Source organism: Symsagittifera roscoffensis, chromosome 1 (assembly GCF_963678635.1).
Source record: "Symsagittifera roscoffensis chromosome 1, txSymRosc1.1, whole genome shotgun sequence".
In the NCBI taxonomy this organism is placed as follows: Eukaryota; Metazoa; Xenacoelomorpha; order Acoela; family Convolutidae; genus Symsagittifera; species Symsagittifera roscoffensis.
This window is the reverse complement of record NC_087062.1, coordinates 76,024,746-76,046,613: the sequence shown is the minus strand read 5'-3', so window position 1 is coordinate 76,046,613 and position 21,868 is coordinate 76,024,746. Positions and strand designations below refer to the sequence as shown.

Sequence of the window (21,868 nt, the reverse complement as noted above, 5' to 3'; positions counted from 1 at the left end):
GCACGAACATAGAATTGCTAACTAGCAGGCAAAAATTGAGACGACAGCTGCAAAGACAAAAAATGTTTTGCAGCAAGAAAGATGAAAGTTACATTTGCATAGAAACTAACCGGTATTAAAACCGACAATTTTTTCGACAAATGTTTCAATAAGAAACATGAAAATTTTCAAAAAAAAATTACCCCCTCAAAAGACACACATAGAAAATCTGTTCGCTCATTCACGGATGCAATATGATGCCACTAAGCCGATAAACTATAAACAGAAAAAACGTTTAAGACGATTAAACAAAAAACAAGAAAACGAAACAAAAAACAAATTTATACCGAACCGGAGTTGGTAAATTCAAAACCAACATGAAAAAAAAATTATTCAAAAAACGGTTATTCAAAATGCAAACATACTCAGAATATGTAGATTGACGAAAGTGCAGATTTGAGAAAATGATTCAGTGTATTTGTTGGACAAGCTGTTTAAAAGAATAAGTCTATGTTCCGAATTGACAACGCTTGTTTATCACGATCACAATCATCGCTCATGCATTAATTCAGTGCAAATCAATTATGGGAACAAAAAACTTATTATTAAAAAAAGAATATAGAAGTTTTTAATAAAAATATTTATTGAAAAAGCCGCAAAAAATCTTGAAACTTATTAACCTCCACCAATGGTGCGTTTGAAATGGCATTCAAAAATTTAGAAGACAGCTGAACAGTCAAAAAGAGCCCGTTCTACGGGTACTAAGCCGACAAAAATAAACAGACTGACAGTCCGAAAAATTAGAAAACAAGCCTTCCTTTGTCGTCCCAATCAGGTGTGTTCTTTACGCCAGATGTTTTTGTATTTGAATTTATTATGGAGCAATATTAAACGTCTGGGATACTTTGAAAACAAAGTTGTTAAGGGTGGAAAAAGTCTAGTACCCGGTTGCAGCACCCTTGCTTTACGCAAGGATAACCTTGGATCTCCCTGTTGTGCAGAAAACGGCAGAAACGTCAAAAAATCATTCATTCCATTGCTCGAAAACTAAATGCCCCGTGACTGCTAAAGCGGAAACAAGTCTAATACAAAAAGCTAAGAAAAACCACCTTTTATATATGATCTATATGATCAGCTGGAGTTTTTTCAGCAAAAATGATGAAAACAATTTTAAGTTAAGTATGATTGAAAAAACCTACAAGGGTTTTAAAAAAGAAGTACTATACGAATTCACTAAAAACCAACTTGCTCTTCTGGTACTGAAAATGCAATTCGTCCATAAGCAGTTGCATGTTCAATCTGCTGACCCTCATCTAATTGCTTCAATCTGAGATAACACTGACTGTCTTTGGAGTAAGTGAGCACTGCTTCCTTGTCTGACTTAGACAGGAGTGTCATCTGCAAGAAATCACTCCAGTATTTTACACTGGCTTCCAAATTGCTCACAGACAGGCAACACTCTTTAGCAGCACCTGGATACAAGTGAGTAGGGATTTAAAAACCCGCTTCAGCCAATTAAGGGGAGGGGGACTTCAAATGGATCAATAGTAGGTAAAAATAAAAAAAACATGCTAAAAACTATGACGGAGGTACTAGGGGCCCAGCTGAAAGCTGGAGAGACCTGTTTGATTATTTTAATATTGATTATTTTAAAATTGTTTTAAAATTTCAGGTTTCTCAAGTCGATAGCGCCCTTCCTACGCAAAAAAAGTGAAAGAGAAGCTTATGCATTCATTGGTAACGCTTTGGTAAAAAGTTTTCATGAGGGAACTTTTCAAGTTGACTATTCCTAAGTGTATAGCTCTTCCCCTAGACAAATTAGGGACGAGCCGTTTGTGTAGGGGGGTTCCTACAACATGGTCTATCGATTAAACCCTTAATCCCAAATCTGGACGGGTAGTTTTTGAGGAAATCGGAAAGATTTGAAAAAAGGCCAAAAAAGTCAAAAAAGTGACTTTTCCTAAGTCTATAGCTCTTCCCCTAGGCAAGTTAAGGACCAGCCGCTTGTGCGGGGGAGGTTCCTACAACCTGGTTTATCGATTAAACCCTTAATCCCAAATCTGGATGGGTAGTTTTTGAAGAAATCGAAAAAGTTTGAAAAAATGGCCTAAAAACCGAAAAATTGACTATTCCTAAGTGTATAGCTCTTCCCCTAGACAAATTAGGGACGAGCCGTTTGTGTAGTGGGGTTTCCTACAACCTGGTCTATCGATTAAACCCTTAATCCCAAATCTGGACGGGTAGTTTTTGAGGAAATCGGAATGATTTGAAAAAAGGCCAAAAAAGTGACTCTTCCTAAGTCTATAGCTCTTCCCCTAGGCAAGTTAAGGACCAGCCGCTTGTGCGGGGAGTTTCCTACAACCTGGTCTATCGAATAAACCCTTAATTCCAAATCTGGATGGGTGGTTTTTGAGGAAATCGATAATTTCCGAAAAAATAGGCAAAAAAATCAAAAAAGTGACTTTTCCTAAGTCTATAGCTCTTCCTCTAAGCAAATTAGGGACGAGCCGTTTGTGTAGTGGGGTTTCCTACAACCTGGTTTATCGATTAAACCCGTAATCCCAAATCTGGACGGGTAGTTTTTGAGGAAATCGGAATGATTTGAGAAAAAGGCCAAAAAAGTTACTCTTCCTAAGTCTATAGCTCTTCCCCTAGGCAAGTTAAGGACCAGCCGCTTGTGCGGGGAGTTTCCTACAACCTGGTCTATCGATTAAACCCTTAATTCCAAATCTGGATAGGTAATTTTTGAGGAAATCGATAATTTCCGAAAAAATAGGCAAAAAAATCAAAAAAGTGACTTTTCCTAAGTCTATAGCTCTTCATCTAAGCAAATTAGGGACGAGCCGTTTGTGTAGTGGGGTTTCCTACAACCTGGTCTATCGATTAAACCCTTAATCCCAAATCTGGACGGGTAGTTTTTGAGGAAAACGGAATGATTTGAAAAAAGGCCAAAAAAGTGACTCTTCCTAAGTCTATAGCTCTTCCCCTAGGCAAGTTAAGGACCAGCCGCTTGTGCGGTGAGTTTTCTACAACCTGGTCTATCGATTAAACCCTTAATTCCAAATCTGGATGGGTAGTTTTTGAGGAAATCGATAATTTCCGAAAAAATAGGCAAAAAAATCAAAAAAGTGACTTTTCCTAAGTCTATAGCTCTTCCTCTAAGCAAATTAGGGACCAGCCGCTTGTGCATGGGAGTTTCCTACAACCTGGTCTATCGATTAAACCCTTAATCCCAAATCTGGACGGGTAGTTTTTGAGGAAATCGAAAATTTCCGAAAAAATGGGCAAAAAGTGAAAAAAGTACCGAGTTGTGAAGCTTTTCTAAGACCGTAGGGGGTGGGGTAGGGTAAAAATTGCCCTAAATTTCATGCAGGCAGGTAGGTGAAACGCTACTGAATCCATTGGTACCACTTTTATGAGAATCTGACGGGTAGTTTTTTGGGAAAGCGAATTTTTCAAAAAAGCGTCTCAAAAAAAAAAAAAAAAAAAAAAAAAAAAAACCAGATCTCATCTGAAAAAAAAAAAACGTTTTCATAATACCTGTTTAATAAATCAAACAGGAATAGGAACTTTAGTTTGGAGTCAATTAGAACGAACTCAACAGAGGCGAAGCTGCACTTCGCAAACACAAGCAAAAACGCCAAGAGGTAGTTTTAAAACGGTAAAAACAGAAAAAGCCAGGACAAAAATGTTAAGGAATTTTGAATAATGATAAACTCCTTCTACGGGTATCAACCTACAGGCCATGAGCATCCAAATGTGCCTCTGACCCTACACAACTGAGCACTTAACCTGTTCCGGAACCAAAACACTACACACTGATAAAGCGAATAACACATGTTATTAAACTCCCGATACTAAACGTGCAACCAAAATGAGCAAATTTATTTGCCAAGTAGATTTTTAAAAAGTTGATTCGTAATACAACACATCTCTCGCAAGCTCATAGGTGTAATAATCATCTAGATCACCGAAAAAAAAGACAAAAGGGTACGAAAATAAATTTGTAATATGAAAAAAAATGGCAACGCACTCTGCCATTTTATCGGGAAAACCTTTTCTAAAGCTCGCATTTACACACTAACGAACATTTCAACGAGAAATTTCCGGCAGCTAATATTTAAGCAGACATACAGAAGGAATCGATACTTTGGAGCTGAAATTTTGGATCTACTTAACAATCTCTCTCCCCTCTTTCAAGAAAGGTGGAAATTGTTGAGTAGATTAATTGTAGCCGAATTTTTTTAGACCTATCAGCATGCAGCAAAATTCGAATTCTCAATACTCTAGGGCTAATTTAGTGCAATTAATTATAGGGGTGGAGACTCTGTAGTATATACCATAGGGGGGTGTAAATTGTTTAGTAGATCCGATATTTTTCGTACAGCCAAATTTAAAACATAGCCAACTGACAGTTGGAAAAGAGTAATGAACGTAAAGAAACTGAAAAAAAACGACTTGTTTTTTCAAAAATCTTCAACTTTTGAATTTTGAATAAAAATTTAGATGGCTCTTTGAATTTGTAGACCAATCAGTGATGGACACTTTTTTGTTAAAATCAACCCAATTTGAGAAAACTGGATCAAAAGGTAAAACTTTTATTTCGCTGGGAAATCTGATAATTACCCTCCATTTTAGGAAGATTTTCGTTGCCTTTACACTTTTGCTGTTCGATAGTGGAGCTTGCCTTTCTTTAAACAAAAGAAATGCACTGAACTTAAAAAGAAATCACAAGTCAAACCGCGAAAAATCAAAATTGAGCGTGAACAAATTTTAAGACTTTTTTCCTGAAAAAAAAAACGAAACAAAAAAATCAGCAAGACCTATATAAGAGTCTTCGTTACGTTCACTACTCTTAATTACGGAGAAAACAATTTTTTGGCAGATATGTGAAGCTGCAATTCGCAAACACGAACAAAAACGCAAAGTGGGAGCTAAAAAAGGATTTCCGTCAGGGATTCGATCCCCCAAGTTCAACATCTGCTATCTGTCACTATTTTATCTCCGGAACATCAGCCATCAATAAAGCTGATAAAACGCACTCTATTAAACGGCCAAACAAAATTCGCTGCAAAGTACAAACTATCACTCATCCGAGTAAGAAACTGATTTCAAAAACGTACCAGCCCAAATTCACAGCCGCCCCTCCCCTCCTCCTCTTTGAAAAACACTGCAATTCAGTTTTATTTCTGATGTTCTTTACATTACTATTTGTATGAATGGTTTGTGATAAGATTCTGTGATAATGGTTTGTGATAACATTCTGTGATAACGATTCTACTTTGCAATAGTATTAAAATAGGCAATCTTCAATGCCTTTATTTGTTTAGCTCAACGATAAGATAAACTATACCTGCTTTGTCGTTTTCGAAAGAGGAATAGTTGCTTGAAAAATAGAATTTGTATCCATCTGGCGACTCAACGCATATTACACCGGCTGATTTGTCTTCTATTTTAGGGAAGCTTGACTCGGACACTGACTTCCACAACTGTTCATCGGAGATTGTCAGACCCTAAACATTCATAGCTAGCTTGGCCAGATCTGTCTGTGAAGTATGAAAATTATTTCCCGAACCAACTTTTTCTGAACAATTCTAAGCCCAGATAATATTTTCGGGTTCAACTCCCACTATTGCAAGAATACTACAATTACTCGGGGCGATGAAAGTTTCACTTCCAAAAAATCAAGCCAAGCTTTTGCAAGTAAGTTTCCTTTGCTTTTTGGAACCCTTCTAAGGTGGCCGCTTCTGGTCTCCTCCGAACAATAAATACCGTAGATGGATACCATATTGATGCAAATTCTCTTTCACGGGAGCCATATATGCATTCCTCAGCAAAAACGAATTGCATGCGCTAACCAAAAAAAATAATGCAGTAAAGCACATGGGCAAATTGAATCGAGAGTCAATGAAATATATCGATAACTGAAATAAAGCATCATAGTGAAAACATGATGCAAAACAAACTAGTAAATTATTTATTTGTTTCTAGCCCAGTGAAGCCGTTGTTGTAACTTATTATAATTGTGCAATTTGATTTTTAACAATATACAACTTTCTTGGAAGGCTGTAGTTAGGCAAGGCGATCGATTCGAATATGTATAAATTAAGAATATTGGGAGATATTTAGAATTAGAAAATTTCTGAAATCATTAGATGCAAATAGTTTTTTTGGTTCATTTGAACAACGAGAAATGCATCAACTGTGTTAAGCTATTACTATTCGAGTGTCAAAACACATGCTCTTAAAAAGCTGTAAAAGTGCCCCAAAAGTGAAGTCGTATTATAACATCCTCGGTTGTTAGAGATCAGTTAAGTCTCAATTACCTTAATTATAGGCTTGAATTTCGTAAGGTAGAATGGCCTAAGGTGGGGAACCATAGAGTATAATCGTATACGTTAGAATGACCTAGAACCTACAAGACATTCGACTAGGGCAGATGTCCAATTAACTTTTGTGGAGTACTATAAACATAGAGGGGAAACTAAAAAACAAAATAAGCAAAAACAACCAAAAACAAAATTGATGAAGCAAAAACCAAAACAAAAATTATGCCTCGAAAAAAAAATAACTTAGAAAAAAAAACCCGACACTACGGGATTCGGTGATATATTGCAATAGGTGGTGGATGCAACAGACTCAACTGCGCAGAGAAAATTATCTGGCTCCAACTGGGATTCGAACCCATGCCCATGGACCTTCAGTCCAATGAGCTAACCACTAAGCCAACCCGACTGGGAATTAAGCAGTGAAAACTTGAGATTTAAACTCACAACAAAGAATAAGGTATTCAACAACCTTTAATAGCCATGCTATTTTTTGACTTTGTACATCAAACTAAAAATGATATGAGGGCAATAGTGTTTGCTTTTCGAAAAAAAAAATTACTGGAAAGGCCCCGTCATTGTCCCCGTCCAATTTTCAGGTCAAGAATGAATGAGTTGTGAGAGCAAGAAAATTATAGATAAGTATGCTTGGCGGTGCACTAACAGCCGTTGTCGGAAACTTTTATCCTTGAGAAAAAATTCAATTTTTGAAAAATCGAAACTATCGGTCCGAGTAATTGTAACTTTTGCCGTAAAAATGCCAGTCTGCCGAGTTGCCACTCTACTTGAAGTTTGTTCAAAAACGGCAGGGTAGTTTTGGAAGGGTAGTTGACGAGAAAAGTCAATAAGTTTCCAAAAAATGGTCAAAGACAAAATTTTTATTTTTGCTAGGACCAAAACTTTTTGAGTAAAAAAATTTTTTGGGTGCCGCCGCATAATTAAAGGAGCTTCCTGAACACGTTCTGAGAATTGAACCCAAAATCTCAAGGTATGACAGGGTAGTTTTCGATAAAATTCAAAATTTTTAAAAACGGTCGAAAAATCAAAAAAAAATTGTTTTTCAGAGGGCGATAACTTCTCGTTTTAAAGTTTTTGTTAGTGTCAGCTAATGCAGAGGAGTTTCCCACTACCCGTTATCTCATTGAACCGACAATATTCCTTCTGCAATACAAAAACCACAGAAGGAAATACGAAGTCAAGGTAAATAAAATTACAAAATGTAGGCGTAAACTAAGCCGGCAATAGATAAGCAGACAAATAATTGTCCGACAATTTTAATTGAAACAGAATATTTCCCATTTGAAAAAAACTGGACCTGGTCAGATTGACCCATGACCTTGCCTATTTACGGAAAAAAAGTCTAGTGCCCAGTTGCAATACCCTTGCTTAACGCATGGGTATTAAATTATCAAGATGTCGAGTTAACTGGAAGGGGTAAGATTGATAAAAGAAATAACTAAGAAATTTAAAATTTTCTACACTAAATTAAAATCCGACGCTATGAGCGGTAATTTTTCAGAAAACAATCATCGCGACCTCTATAAGAGTCTGAACTACGATCATCGACACTGAAAAACATCTGAACATTTTTCTGGCATCTCATAGCTTAAATTAACCTACCGTACCTGGAAGTCGTTTCCCAGTTTGTAGTCCCTCACAGCGTAGTTGTACGTCAGTTCAACCACAAAGTGGTCATCTTCAGGCCCATAGCCCACCATAGTCTTACTCCACTTACCGTCGTACGGCCTACACATACAAAAAAATCCAAAATTACACACAAGACAATTTTTACACCACGAACAAATCATAACTATTATTTTTACAAAAAAAAGCAGCAAAAAAGTTAGGTCAATTGCTTTTCTCGCGTAGAGGTAGCTGGGAAGGACCATTGCTTGGGTGTCAAGCCAAGCATCTCTTCGAAATTCGCATCTCTACTAAGACTATTTACCTATTCCAATCTACCCTATGTCAGATCATCACCCTAAAAACATTTTAATCTCTTATCAAATCAAGTTCCAATTCAACACGGACGTCCGACATGCAACAATGATTTATCGCCAAAGTTAATTCTTAAGGGTCGTGATAAGTAGTCATCAAATTCAATATTGCTTGAAGGCTTCTTTCGAAAGTTTTCTGACAAATACTGATATTAAGCCCTCAATTAACCGATTATCGCCCCCCCCCCCCGAAATTTGCTACCTTACATTGCAGAAATTGACACGATACAAAAAAGAAAAAATATGATTTAAAAACCATCGTCCAGAGTAAAGCACTATGATAAAAAACATCGTACACAGTGGTAACAAAGCCAAAAAAACCAGATCAGATATACGCTGAGCCAAAAAAAATAAATTAAGTAAGAACTTGAAAACTCAAAATGCATTTAAGTCTCTCCTCTTAACTTTTAGATAACTTTCTTTTGCTCATCAAACGATTCGAAATGAAGCTGCCATAAGCGAAAACAAGAGAAAAAGTTGAAAAAACTGATTCAGAGAAAAATTGGACTAGGAAAATTACAACCACCATGAATAACAAAGTTCTAACAGAACGGGTAATTAAAATGCAAACAAGCTCAGGTTTTTCAGTTAGTTGACAGAAAAAAAAACAATTTGGAGACTAAACCCAATTTGAGACAACCTGTCAAGAAAGTTGTTTAATTGAAAAATTGGAACCTGATCTAAACTACATTTTATGATTGGATAATTTAGATATTTTACCAATGTAAAGTATTTAATATTAACCAATCATGATCCATCTAACTAACAACCCACTTATTTGTAAGTGCTGAAGTTACTTGTAATTTCAGCACCAGAGAGATTTGAATTTAACTTAGAAATTAGTTGGACTCTCCCGAGCACTTCAGCAGCCGCAATAAACCAGTATACCCTAGATCTATTGAGCCTAGCAGAGACTAGTTAAACAACCTGAGACTAGATAGTATAAGAGTAAGATTAGGATCGGTATTAGACTAAGAAGTTGCACGAATCTATCCGGCCGAAAATAAGATAGCGTGACGAGCAGACGGTGTACCCTATCCGAAATTACTCTATGAGTTATACACTCCAGTCCTAACTCATCTGGTGCGACCATAAGTCTCGAACAAGACCTTAATAGATTAGAATTAACCAAAATAGATTAGAAATTAGACAAAAACATTTACAAAATGTTATACGACAATAATTTAATCGAAATGTCTCTACGACTCAATAGATCAGAGCCAATATTCCGAACCATAACAGAACTACCCGGAATTGGAAGAAGACCTCGAACCAAAGACGACATACGACAAAGTAGAAACTTGCCGTATAGTTATATGATAGTTCGGCAAAAGCCAGAACAAACTTTTATATTTCGAATACTACTTGCAATGAATTTAGATTTCCATTTACAAACATAAAACCTTGAAGTTACTCTTCAAAATCATTTCAGGCGCTAAACAAAATTATTAATATACAATAACGATTGATAAAAAGATCTAAGATCGTTCTCCTAAAACTCTGCAGTAATATACAAAATATGTTTGAAAAATATTTATTGAAAAATAAAAATAAAAATTAGTAGCATGACAATAAATGGTTAGTAATCATAAATCATCCTGTTGTTCCAGCTCCATCATCTAAAACATAACAGCAATCATAAACCCACTAACATCATCAAAACACTAAATCTTTCCTTTACACACATTTAAAATTTTATTAAAACTTAAATTCACTTAATTTTAAAACCAGATCATCAAGGCTTATCCTTGGATCTTAAATCATTTTCTACTTAATTAAATTTTAAATTTGATCATCAAGGCTTATCCTTGGATCAAACAGAACAACTTGGTTCTCCCCCACCCACTTAATTAGTGTCTAACGACCTCAAACGTCGATTCACTACCCAACCCTTTCTAAAGACCCAAGACTAATAGAAATTTTTAAAAACAAAACTAATCATTCAAATTAGGATAAATAGTGAAGAACTTCGGTTATTCATCCTTCACTTGACCCCTCCTCTTACCAGACCCAGGATAAATCTTAGACTTAGTAAGTTTAAAATAGTATCTAACGAACTACTCGCGTTCTAATTATACCTGAACCTTGTGGATCGATTTACTATTCTCCAACCCTTGAACACAATCACTACCCCTAAGTAAGATTAAGTAAGTTAACACCTTAACTTATACTAGTCACGAGAAAGTAAAAATCATTCTTCGGAATCGATATACTTTTCTCTCCAACCCTGAACAAATAGACCCAGGTTAAGCTAACCAAAAAATCGTAAGAACTAACAGTTTAGGAAAATAGAAATCATTTAACAACCTTTGCATCCGTCATTCTAAACCTTATGTCATTTAAAAACCTAGGAAATAAACAAACAATCGTTTTACACAATTGTGAAATAAATAACAAAAAATACGACCTTGTAATCACACCTCATACACAAACAGTTGGATACATTCGCACAAAACGACAAACACTAAAGAGGAAAATAATAACTAAACAAAGACAAATAACACGAAAAAGATTTTCAAAAAATCGAAACGCATTTTCAGAATCAGAAACCAACAGTTTAGACGAACTTTACAAACTAAAAGAATCAATAGATAAAAATTGCCCACTTCACGATCAACTATATTTTTCTGACTCAGAAACAACTTCAAATTCATCAAAAAGAGGAAAAAGAAGAATAAAAAAGCAGTATAAACACAAACCAGTACATTTGTACAATTGGAATCAACCAATTCGACACATTAATAATTACATATTAACAGTCATCGAACGAAAAAATGAGCTCAACGCACACCCCAGGTGACGAAACTCCAGATGATGATGAAATCTTTCCTTTTATAGTAGACGCAGATACTGATAGAGGACAACACATATTTTGTCAAAATTTACTCGTAAATTTATTTGAACCCGGAATCAGTCCATGTAAAACAGAGTTCCCCGATGTAAAAATCAAAAGACAAATCATAGATCACTATCTAAAAGATATATGCAACATAACACAACAGTATGGAATCTACTCCATAGAATTCACCTCACCAAACCATAATAATAGAAAATATACAATTCAAACAGACGATCTTGATTTAGAATTTTCAAAAGTTTTTTCAGAATATATAAAAAGCATCCGATATCATAACTCACAAAGAGCAAACTCCATATTCACCAATGAAGTTTTCGCAATAATATATAGTTATATTTCGATATTAGAAAACGAAATCCCATTAACAAATGTCTCACCGACAGAAACATCTAAACATTTAAGAGTACGACATGAAATCACACTACTCTCTAGTTATTTAAACATCATTAAAGAAAATTTCACGAAAGACGACGTTTCACAACATACCAAACACGATTTACAAAAAATTTTGGCATGGTTCATAATAGATTATTTCACACACAATATTGATTTAATTGCACAAGCAAGAAAAAATTTTAGACCCCAAAATTCGAACGATGATACCGCTATCACAGAACAATCAGATTATGTTTGGGACCCCGAATGGTCTCATCCCGCATTTATAAGCTTCCCACAATCAATCTCAAGTCAAGCAATAAGTACGATATCTTACATAAGAGATTATGTAAGAGTAATACCATTAACAATTGATGCAACACCATTAAACTATAATACATTTTTACCCGATACACAAAATAATAGTTTAAACTCTACAGTCATACACAACGAAAACCTCAATGGAACTAGGAATCTTACTCAACAAGATATCCAGACACCATCACACTTCATAAATGAAGAAATTGTACACACAACAACTACACAACAAAGTATTTCACCAATACGCCCAAATTTAACAACACCAAGAAATACAAATCCTTCACAAACACAGGTAACCTTACAATCAACCGTTAAACCTTCGGTTGTCCCTAAATATTCACATATGGATTACCAAACATACAGACCCATGACAATACCATCAAAAACACGCAAAACATTCACTAGAAACAACTTTGCAGACCATAATTATAATTATACACATACATCAAAAACAAATTATCAACCACAAAGGAATTTTAATCAATATACAAAACCTCGAAACTGGGATAACCCAACGGCCCAATATAATTCCAAAAATTTTCAACCAAATCCTCCACAGGATCGCAGTGAAAATTACCCATTTTTTCAACAAAATAAAAATAAAAAACAAACATCTTATCAAATGGATTATTTATCCTCAGATGATGATTTCTTACAACCAGATATATTTGCACAAAATACTCAAGAATATCGTAGACAAGGAATACAGAAAACATGTACAAACCATAGAAATTTTTCTCCACAAACAATAGATGCACAACATCAACAACCAATTCAACAACAAAATCCAATTAATACACAATCTTTTCAACCAATTCAACAACAAAATCCAATGACTGCACACTCGTATCAACCATCACAAATGCAAAATGAAATACCACTCCCATATTATCTCCAACAACATGAAATAACAAGAAACCAACTTTCAAATTTTTCTCAAATGCCAAATGCAGCAGAATCATTACAAATGACAATGAATCCATACCTTATGGGTGGATCATCAATAACATCAAACAAACCCTTAATGGTTTTCACAGGAACAGACCCTGAATACTCTGTAGAAGATTATTTAAATGCAGTAACAGCAAATTTGATTTTAAATATAGGACCTGAACCAATTAATACGCCACTACATCAAAACTGGATACATCGACGCACAGCGTTAATACAAACAACCTTAGATGGCGCAGCCCAAAAATGGTTTTCAGTACTACCTCTAGAAATAAAATCAAACTGGAAAAGATTTACACAAGAATTTTCAAAAATGTTTGACTCCGAAAGAAATAAACAACAACAAAGAGTTTTATGTAATGAAATTCGCAGATTACCAAACGAAACCATCAAGCAAATAGCAGTACGAATCGAAACACTAGTTCGAAAAGCATACTCATTAAATACACATGACTATAAAAACACAAAGATGACAGAAATCTTAATGATGACCTTAACACCACAATTAAGGAAAATAGCAATAAAAAAGAGAGCATCCCATCCTTCTTCAATTCGAGAACCCGATTTAGATTTTCGAAAACTAGTAGACAAATTAGAACAAGCAGAAATCACGATGAAACTAGAAGAAACGGAAAATCTGAAATTACAATACGTTAGCAGAATTGAAACGACTCCCACTAATATTAATAATATACAGGAATCAGAAACAGACCTCGTTGAAAAAATCACTGAAATACTCAATATTTACGAAAAGAACCCAAACTTTAAAGGCAAACCATCTTTCAAAAAATGGTGTAATTATTGCCGACGATACGGACATAGTATTTCCGAATGTAGACAAAAACAGCAAGACAATCAAAATAAACCTCAAAAATATAAAGAACCAAATAAATCATTCTATCAATACATGAAAAAAGATCAAAATCTACCGAACAAAACAGTCCACAGCAACAACAGTTCAGGAAAACCACTCCCGAACAATACAAATTATACAAGAAATCAATCACCATATAACTCAAGTTATAGAGGAAGATCACCAGAACGAAGAAACACGAACAATTCATCACAAAATCACTACAATAGACCAAATAGTCGAAATAACTACTCCAGATCAAATTCAAATACACAACGATTTGTTTCTAGATCTAATTCCCAATCAAGAAATAACTACTATCCAAACAACCAATCACGAAATTCATCATACAATAGGAATAGAAACTACTCCTATAATCGAAATAGAAGTTATTCAAACAACCGAAACCAGAATTACCCGAACAATCAATCAAGTAATAACTCATATAATAGATCGAACTATAACAGACAAAACAATAATTACCAAAACAGATCGCGAAATAATTCACAAAATCGACACTCAAGTTATAATAATCGTTATAGAAATTATTCCCAATCACCACACCGGAATAATAATCACTATAATAACTCTAATAATCGTCATAGAAGCAGTACACCTAAACATCAAAGACAAATCAATCAAGTACAAGCTAACCCAGAAACAACATCAGACCCCCCAGGTATTGATGACACAGTTACTGATACGTTACAACTCAATCAAATAAATTGTACATCATCAGATTCAGAAAGTGATACAGAAAACACTCTTTCTATCAATATGATAAAAGTCGAAAATGACTATGAATCTGTCATATATGAACAACCTTTTCCATCACACATATATGAAAATCAATCAGAATTTCTTCAAAATTATTACACTACACCCATAAATTCCACACCAACAACGCAAGAAACAAATGCAAAAAATACTACAGAACAACCCAATAAAAATACCAAAACAAAATGCTTGAATACAAACCACATTTATCAAAATATACAAAAAGAACAACCCAAAGAAAAAATTTGGACAATACCATTTCTCTTAGAAAGCCCAAGAAACAAAGAATTTCAACCACCAGACCTTGAAATAGATTTTTTAATTGATTCAGGAGCAGAATCAAACATAATAAACATTCCCACATGGAATGAAATAAAAACTTTACACCCAAAGCTAACACCTCTTGAAACCTCCAGCAAACTAGCAACAGCACAAGGATCAACACTGATAAACTACGGAAAAATCCAATTATTTCTCCTCCCTACCAGAACAATGGAGCAAAGTAAAATTCTAAATAAGCCATTTAAACAAATATTCCATATCACTGATATTAAATATAATATCATTGGAATACCATTTATTTCGAAGTATATACCAACAATTAACATCCTAAATAGTAAAATATTAATCAAAGATAAATATACAAAAACAAAAGAAACATCCTTAACATTTTTTCAAAGATTAAATAAACAACCACCATTCTTTTCAAAATTCTATCCGATATTTAACCAACAAAGAAAACACCTGAAACCACTATCAGGAAACATCTATAATTTTTCAATCAAACAAGTTCACCAATATGATAAAGAACAAAACAAACAAAAATTTCATATGTCAGAATTTGAATTCAAACCTATTCACAAATTTTTCAAAATCACAATCTCATCCATAAAATATTTGAAAAATTCGAATTCAGATATTATTTCCTTACATGTTTATAACAACACACCTTACCAAGTAACATTACCTTTAGGACTTTTAGGATATTGTGAAACCAACGCTACAATATCACCAATACACGAAAAAGCCTATCGCGTAAATAATATACTCCAATTACTAGATATTTGCCAATCTACAATTCTTAATGAAGAATTATCTATAAATAATATAATAAGTAACGAAAACAGAAATACGGATTATTTCACAAAAACTCCATATTTCAAACCTACATTCAACATAAGTAACTACACAGAGGACCAACAAAAATTTTTAACAATGTTTAATTTCCAACATTCACAAATAACACAAGTCGAATTCGAAAAGTTAGCCAAACAGCTAATTGAATATTCATCAGTCTATGCAACATCAAAATTCGATGTTGGAAAAATCAGTTCATCACTACATCTCCCATTAAAACCAGACGCAGTTTTCAAAAAACAGAGAGCAAGTAAAGTACCAATTCACTTACATGATAAAGTAAACAGATTACTCGATATTTTAGAACAGTACAATATTATATCACCAGTTAATAAAGAAGAACAACCAAAAGGCAACACATTCATCAACCCCGTTATCATTCTAGCTAAAGGAGAATCATTAAAAATCGTTCTCGACGCTAGATACCTCAATTCACTCATAGATGAATCAAAATGCAATTGGCCCATCGAACCAATACAAGTTATTTTAACAAAAATAAACGGCAAATACTTCACAACCGCCGATATGAATAGTGCATACAATCAAATGCCACTAGATGAACAATCACGACGTTTAACACAATTTGTTATCGGAAACCAACAATATGAATTTAACCGCTTATTCTATGGAATATCCATAGGACCAGCAGCATTTTCAGCTTTTATGAGCAAAATTTTTAGACCACTAATACTCAAGAAAAACGCAATCAGCTATCTAGACGATGTTTTTATGCAATCACAAACAAAAGACGAGATGTTCAATGTTTTAGAAAAATATCACCAAATACTTCAGAACGAAAATCTGAAGGCCGCCCCCGATAAATCACACTTCTTTTTGACAAGAGTTAAATTCTTAGGACATAATATAGAAAGAAAAACAATCACTCCATTGAAATCACGCATTGACGCTATTCAAAAACTTCAACCACCAACAAATAAAAAGAAAATCCAAGAATTTCTTGGAATGTTAAACTTTTTAAGTAAATATGTTTATAAAATGCAATTATATCTACGACCATTTTATAACATCCTTAGACAACAAAATAATTTTGAATGGAACACAGAACATCAAACACGATTTGAAGAAATAAAGAAACTTTTAACTGAACAAATTTCAAACACAATTCCAGATTCAAATCAACCATTTTATGCAATGTGCGATGCTTCGAACTTTGGCATCGGTGCAGCACTATTACAATCACATAATGGTACAAATAAAATGAACCTCATATCAGCAAATTCTCGATTATTCACTCAAGCAGAGCTACGACTCTCAACTCTAATGAGAGAATGTACAGCCATAATATATACACTGACAGAATATGAATTTCTGATACTTGGATCAAAACATCCAACAGTTCTATTCACAGACCATAAACCAATCATCTTTCTCTTTACACAAAAATCTAACCCAAACCACCGAGTTTATAGATTTCAACTCATTTTAATGAAATTCCCAAACTTACATATAGTTTGGACTGCAGGAAAAAATCTTGCATTACCAGACACCTTAAGTCGAAATACACCACCTGAATTACTTACACGAAAAACAACAGTTGAAATACCCAAAAACATAAAATTCTACCTTGCAGAAAACGAAACATCACCCCGATTGGAATGCAAATATGCAGTAAAAACTGATATTGAACAATCACAAATAAATAATTTACAACATTTCCCACTTTATTTAGATTGTCAAAATAATCATTATGAAGTTGATTTACTTGGAACATCAACTTTCAAACCAATCCCATATTCTCAATGGATAAAAAATAACACCCAACAAAAACGAACAAAACAACACCTGCCTAAGAAAGACCATTTTCCACTAATTGAAAAAGAAGATTTAACTGATAAAATAAATTTATCAGGACCACAAACAAATGATTCAAAATACACAATAAATCAAGTTTTTGACCTTCACGACCCACTTGATACAATACCCTTATCTAAATTAGAAATCGAAAACATTTTTCTCCCCATAACAGAAATAATTACAATTTCAACACTGAAACAATATCAAAACCTTGACCCAGTAATTCGACAACTGAAATCATGGCACAAATATAAAACTAAACCTATCAAAGCAGATTCAACCATTCTCGGAAACAAAACACTCCTCCGATACTTTCGCAAATTTAACAACACAACAATTAACGAAAATACAGACCTTTTAGAATATAACCTAAATGAATCTACAGTTCCATGTCTCCCTTTAAGTATGATTCTCATCGCTTTTAATATTTCACATACACAAAATATTAAAGGACACTCTGGATCAGAAAAAACATATTCAAATTTTATACAAAATTTTTACTTCCCAAATGCACCAATTTGGATAAAAGTACTATGCAATGATTGTATAGTATGTCAACTAAATAAACCTTACCCAAATCAAAAACAAATAGCACAAAAACAAGATTTTAAAGGACAAAGCTTGTACTTTAACCATCGTATCTCATTTGATACCAAAGGACCAATTTCACCCTCATCAGAAGGAAACTCCTACATTATGGTAATTGTTGACGCATTTACACATTATGTAGCACTTAACCCAGTACCACATTGTAACGCTTATTACGCTTACACAACACTCTATGAACACTGGATAGCAAAATTCGGACTACCAGAAATTTTAGTCACAGACAACGGTACAGAATTCATAAGTAATGAAATTATCACACTATGTCACTTATATAACATTAAACACAAACCACGTACATCTCATGCACCTTGGACAAACGGCCTAGTCGAAGGTATGAACCGTTCATTACAAGAATATCTTAGATGTATCATCAACGGAAATGATACAAAATATACCGAATGGTCAGCAGATGTAAAATTATTTCCCTTAGCGTATAATTCACAAATTACGACAACTTTAGGAATGTCACCATACGAAATGGTTTTTAACCAAAAGCCACGCAAACCAATAATGTTTACAGCAAATTCCCATAAAAACGCACAAGGTTATTGTAAACCAAATAAAGATTCAATTTGTTATAACCTACCTTTACATACACACGATGAAGATCATTTTCATCACCCACAAATTCTTAAATTAGCCTCCGGTACACACACCGAATGGATTTTAAATAGAGATAAGAAACACAATGAAATTTACCAAAAAATAACGAAAAAGTTATTACAAAGACAAAACATAAATGAACAAATCAATTCACGTTTTACACCAGCTTCCGATTTAAAAATTGGAACATTTGTTTTAATACCTAATTTTAATACTCAAAAAGGAATTTCTAAAAAATTACAACCCCTTCGAAAAGGACCATACCAAATAATTGCAAAACCCACTGATGTCACATATAAAATTACCGACTCAAACAAAAAAGAAATCGTTCAACATCGAAACAACCTATTACCTTATTACCCAAAAGAATACGCACTCCGCGAATTAACCCAATTATATTCTTTCACAGGATTAAAAATCATTCAAAATGAACCACATCTGAAAAACACAGAACAAAATGATAACCCCACCGAAAATCAAAACACAAAACCAACCGCCACCAAAAACAATACACCAAACCATAAAGAATCTCCAAAACAAAGAAAAAATAGAAAAATGACAGAAGAAATAATACCCCAAGAAGAAATAGACAAATCTGAACATAGAAAAACAACAAGACTCCGAAATCAACCACGTAAAAACTACAAAATGTTCATCCCCCAATCTAAAATATTAAAGAAAGTAGAATTTAAAAAGTAATTTTAAGATTTTATACTTCACAATCTTGAAACCTCCGTAACATTTTTCATTTCAATTCTTCAAAATAACATGCTCACAAGTACGCAATAATTCTAGTTCAAAATAGACCAATAGGATTCATCCAATCCGCCACTTTCTCTAACTCAAACTAAATACAATTAGACGAATAATCTAGAACTCCAGGCACATCTCTAACTATAACTTTACAACCTCCAGGTCAAAAATAAGCAAACCACTCCAACTTGACAACTAAAATAAATATCACCATAATACCGTACCCCTCCCTTATCTAATAACCCAAAGATCAACAATATTTCCCCAACTCAGACCACGAATACCCCCAAAACAAATTTGATAACTTAGCCTAAAGTAACAAAATGAAGATTTTAATTAGCCTAAAGTATAAAAATCTCACCATACCCCGGATCATTTGACAAACAAAAATAAAGAAAAAGACGACCTCCCAGTCACCATGAAAATTGCCCCCAACAATTTTTTACAAAACTCAACCCACTTGTCAAAAAACTAATAAATAATTCGACCACACTAGAAAATCGCCTCAAACAGCAAAAAATATTCGACCAAGAGATCATTTCTTAAATGCTCTTCTCTCAAACAGTTGCTCAAATACTTATAAATTTTAAACATTTTTTTTCAATACTTGAAGCCTTTATAATATTTCTTTTTGATATACTTGAATATTTTCTAATAATCCTAATCATTTTTTGTAACATTTTTTTAATTTTCTACACTATACTCGAACTATTCCTCCAACTTTCCAAAACCCTTGATTACATCCACAGGTACGAGTCATATAACTTGTCTAAATGATACGAACAATTTTCAGTAGAACCGATATTTTTTTATTGTTTTTAATTTTCATAACATTTTTATCATCCCTCATTTTGACAATATGTAAATGTATAAAGAAAGCAATCTTCACATTTGCCCTAGCAACAATCCTTCTAATTCTTTTTTTGGAAGAATATTATAATAAACACAAAATTTCTCACTAAAGTAATAATTCAAAAAACTATCAAAAATTGCTACCCAACAGTCACAGAATCAGTCTTCACCGACATCATCCCAAGATAACCAAACACCACCTTCAACTACTCAAAATCCTCAAACATCTACACGAATTTCTTTTCAAGACAATCCATACACTTTTGAAGAACGACATGCTCGTTTATCAGAACCACTAGAACCAGTTCAACGACAAGCACCTTTAAGCGAACCAACATATAACCTATACCCAGCACTACCACAAGAACTAAATAGAATAAGAAATTCTAGTCAAAACCAAAATACAGTCGAAATAAATAGACAAATTATACATCCTCGACGAAACAGAAATTTTCAAACTCCCCGAGTTCATTTTGATATACCTCAATCCCCATCACAAACCACTCCAGAAAACCCCATTGGTATATTACCAGAAACCCCTACGCTTCTTTCACAACGTAGCACCTCAAGCCTACCATCAGATTACTTAGGTTCAACACCAACATCTGAGCAAATACGTGAAAATCCCTTTAACCCCCCAAACCAGGCATCACGATTTCCATATTGGACTACACATTCATTTACACAAGGTGAACCAAATTTAGTCAATGACCCCATAGATATTTCTACGGATACAACAACATCCTCATCACTACCAGAAACATTATCACTACCATCAACACCATCAATAAGCCAGTTTTCACCACCACCCTTTAACTTAAATTTTCCAAATAATCTCGACGCCAGATATCGAGAACAATCATCAATAAATATTCCTTTAAGATTAGATTGGAATACATTCACAGCACCTCCACCATTATTTGGACAACATCAAGAAAGTAACCGCCTTCATAACTGGGCACTTAATAGATTACAATATCGCCAAGATATTCACAACGATATCCGTGATCACAATATTCAAATACTCCAACAAAACAGTTTACAATTAAAGTTTGAAATCACAGTTAAGTTAAATAACATTACCCAACATCCCTACCCATTAAATCCACCTAACATAACAGCTCAATCACTACCACCACCGTTTATAACTACTGAAGTAATATATAAATACGACAGATATACCAAAAACACAATTGGTTACATTACATTTTATAATCCATACTCAGGATTATCATACACATGTATATTCTAACATTATTAATTTTTCTCCAACTCCTTTTTCTAGTAATCTCAAATCAAAACATAAACCCTTCCCCTCGTACAGGACCACAAGATTTATTAGTAACACATTACGATTGTGAAGAAAATGAACAAAAAACACTACATAAATATGCAATAAATCAAGTATCACAATGTGAAACTGAACCACAAGCTATAGAAACCACAGATGTAATAGCAACACTCTATTCAAAAGCCCGAGCAACAACAGTTACAGGTTATAAATTCACAGCGACATTTTCCGAAAAGAAAGTACATTGTTCACAAGTCTCCAACGGCAACAAAAACCGACTTGACCATGAATCATTCTATCAAAGTAATATAGAACGTCTTTTACATCTCAACCCCGACGATTGTAAAAATGAATTACTTAGACTAAACATCA

General features: G+C 33.9%; 1 protein-coding gene across 1 annotated transcript in view; it reads right to left on the bottom strand.

Moving 5' to 3' along the window:
* Positions 1 to 21,868, bottom strand: part of LOC134839881 (glyoxalase domain-containing protein 4-like) — a 36,216-nt gene that overhangs the window by 1,524 nt on the left and 12,824 nt on the right. Inside the window, exons 3-5 of the mRNA XM_063855509.1 lie at positions 7,931 to 8,051; positions 5,333 to 5,492; positions 1,225 to 1,451 (exon numbers count right to left, since the gene is read on the bottom strand). Of these exons, the coding sequence (XP_063711579.1) occupies positions 1,225 to 1,451; positions 5,333 to 5,492; positions 7,931 to 8,051 (508 nt within the window). The remainder of the gene's footprint in view (positions 1 to 1,224; positions 1,452 to 5,332; positions 5,493 to 7,930; positions 8,052 to 21,868) is intronic.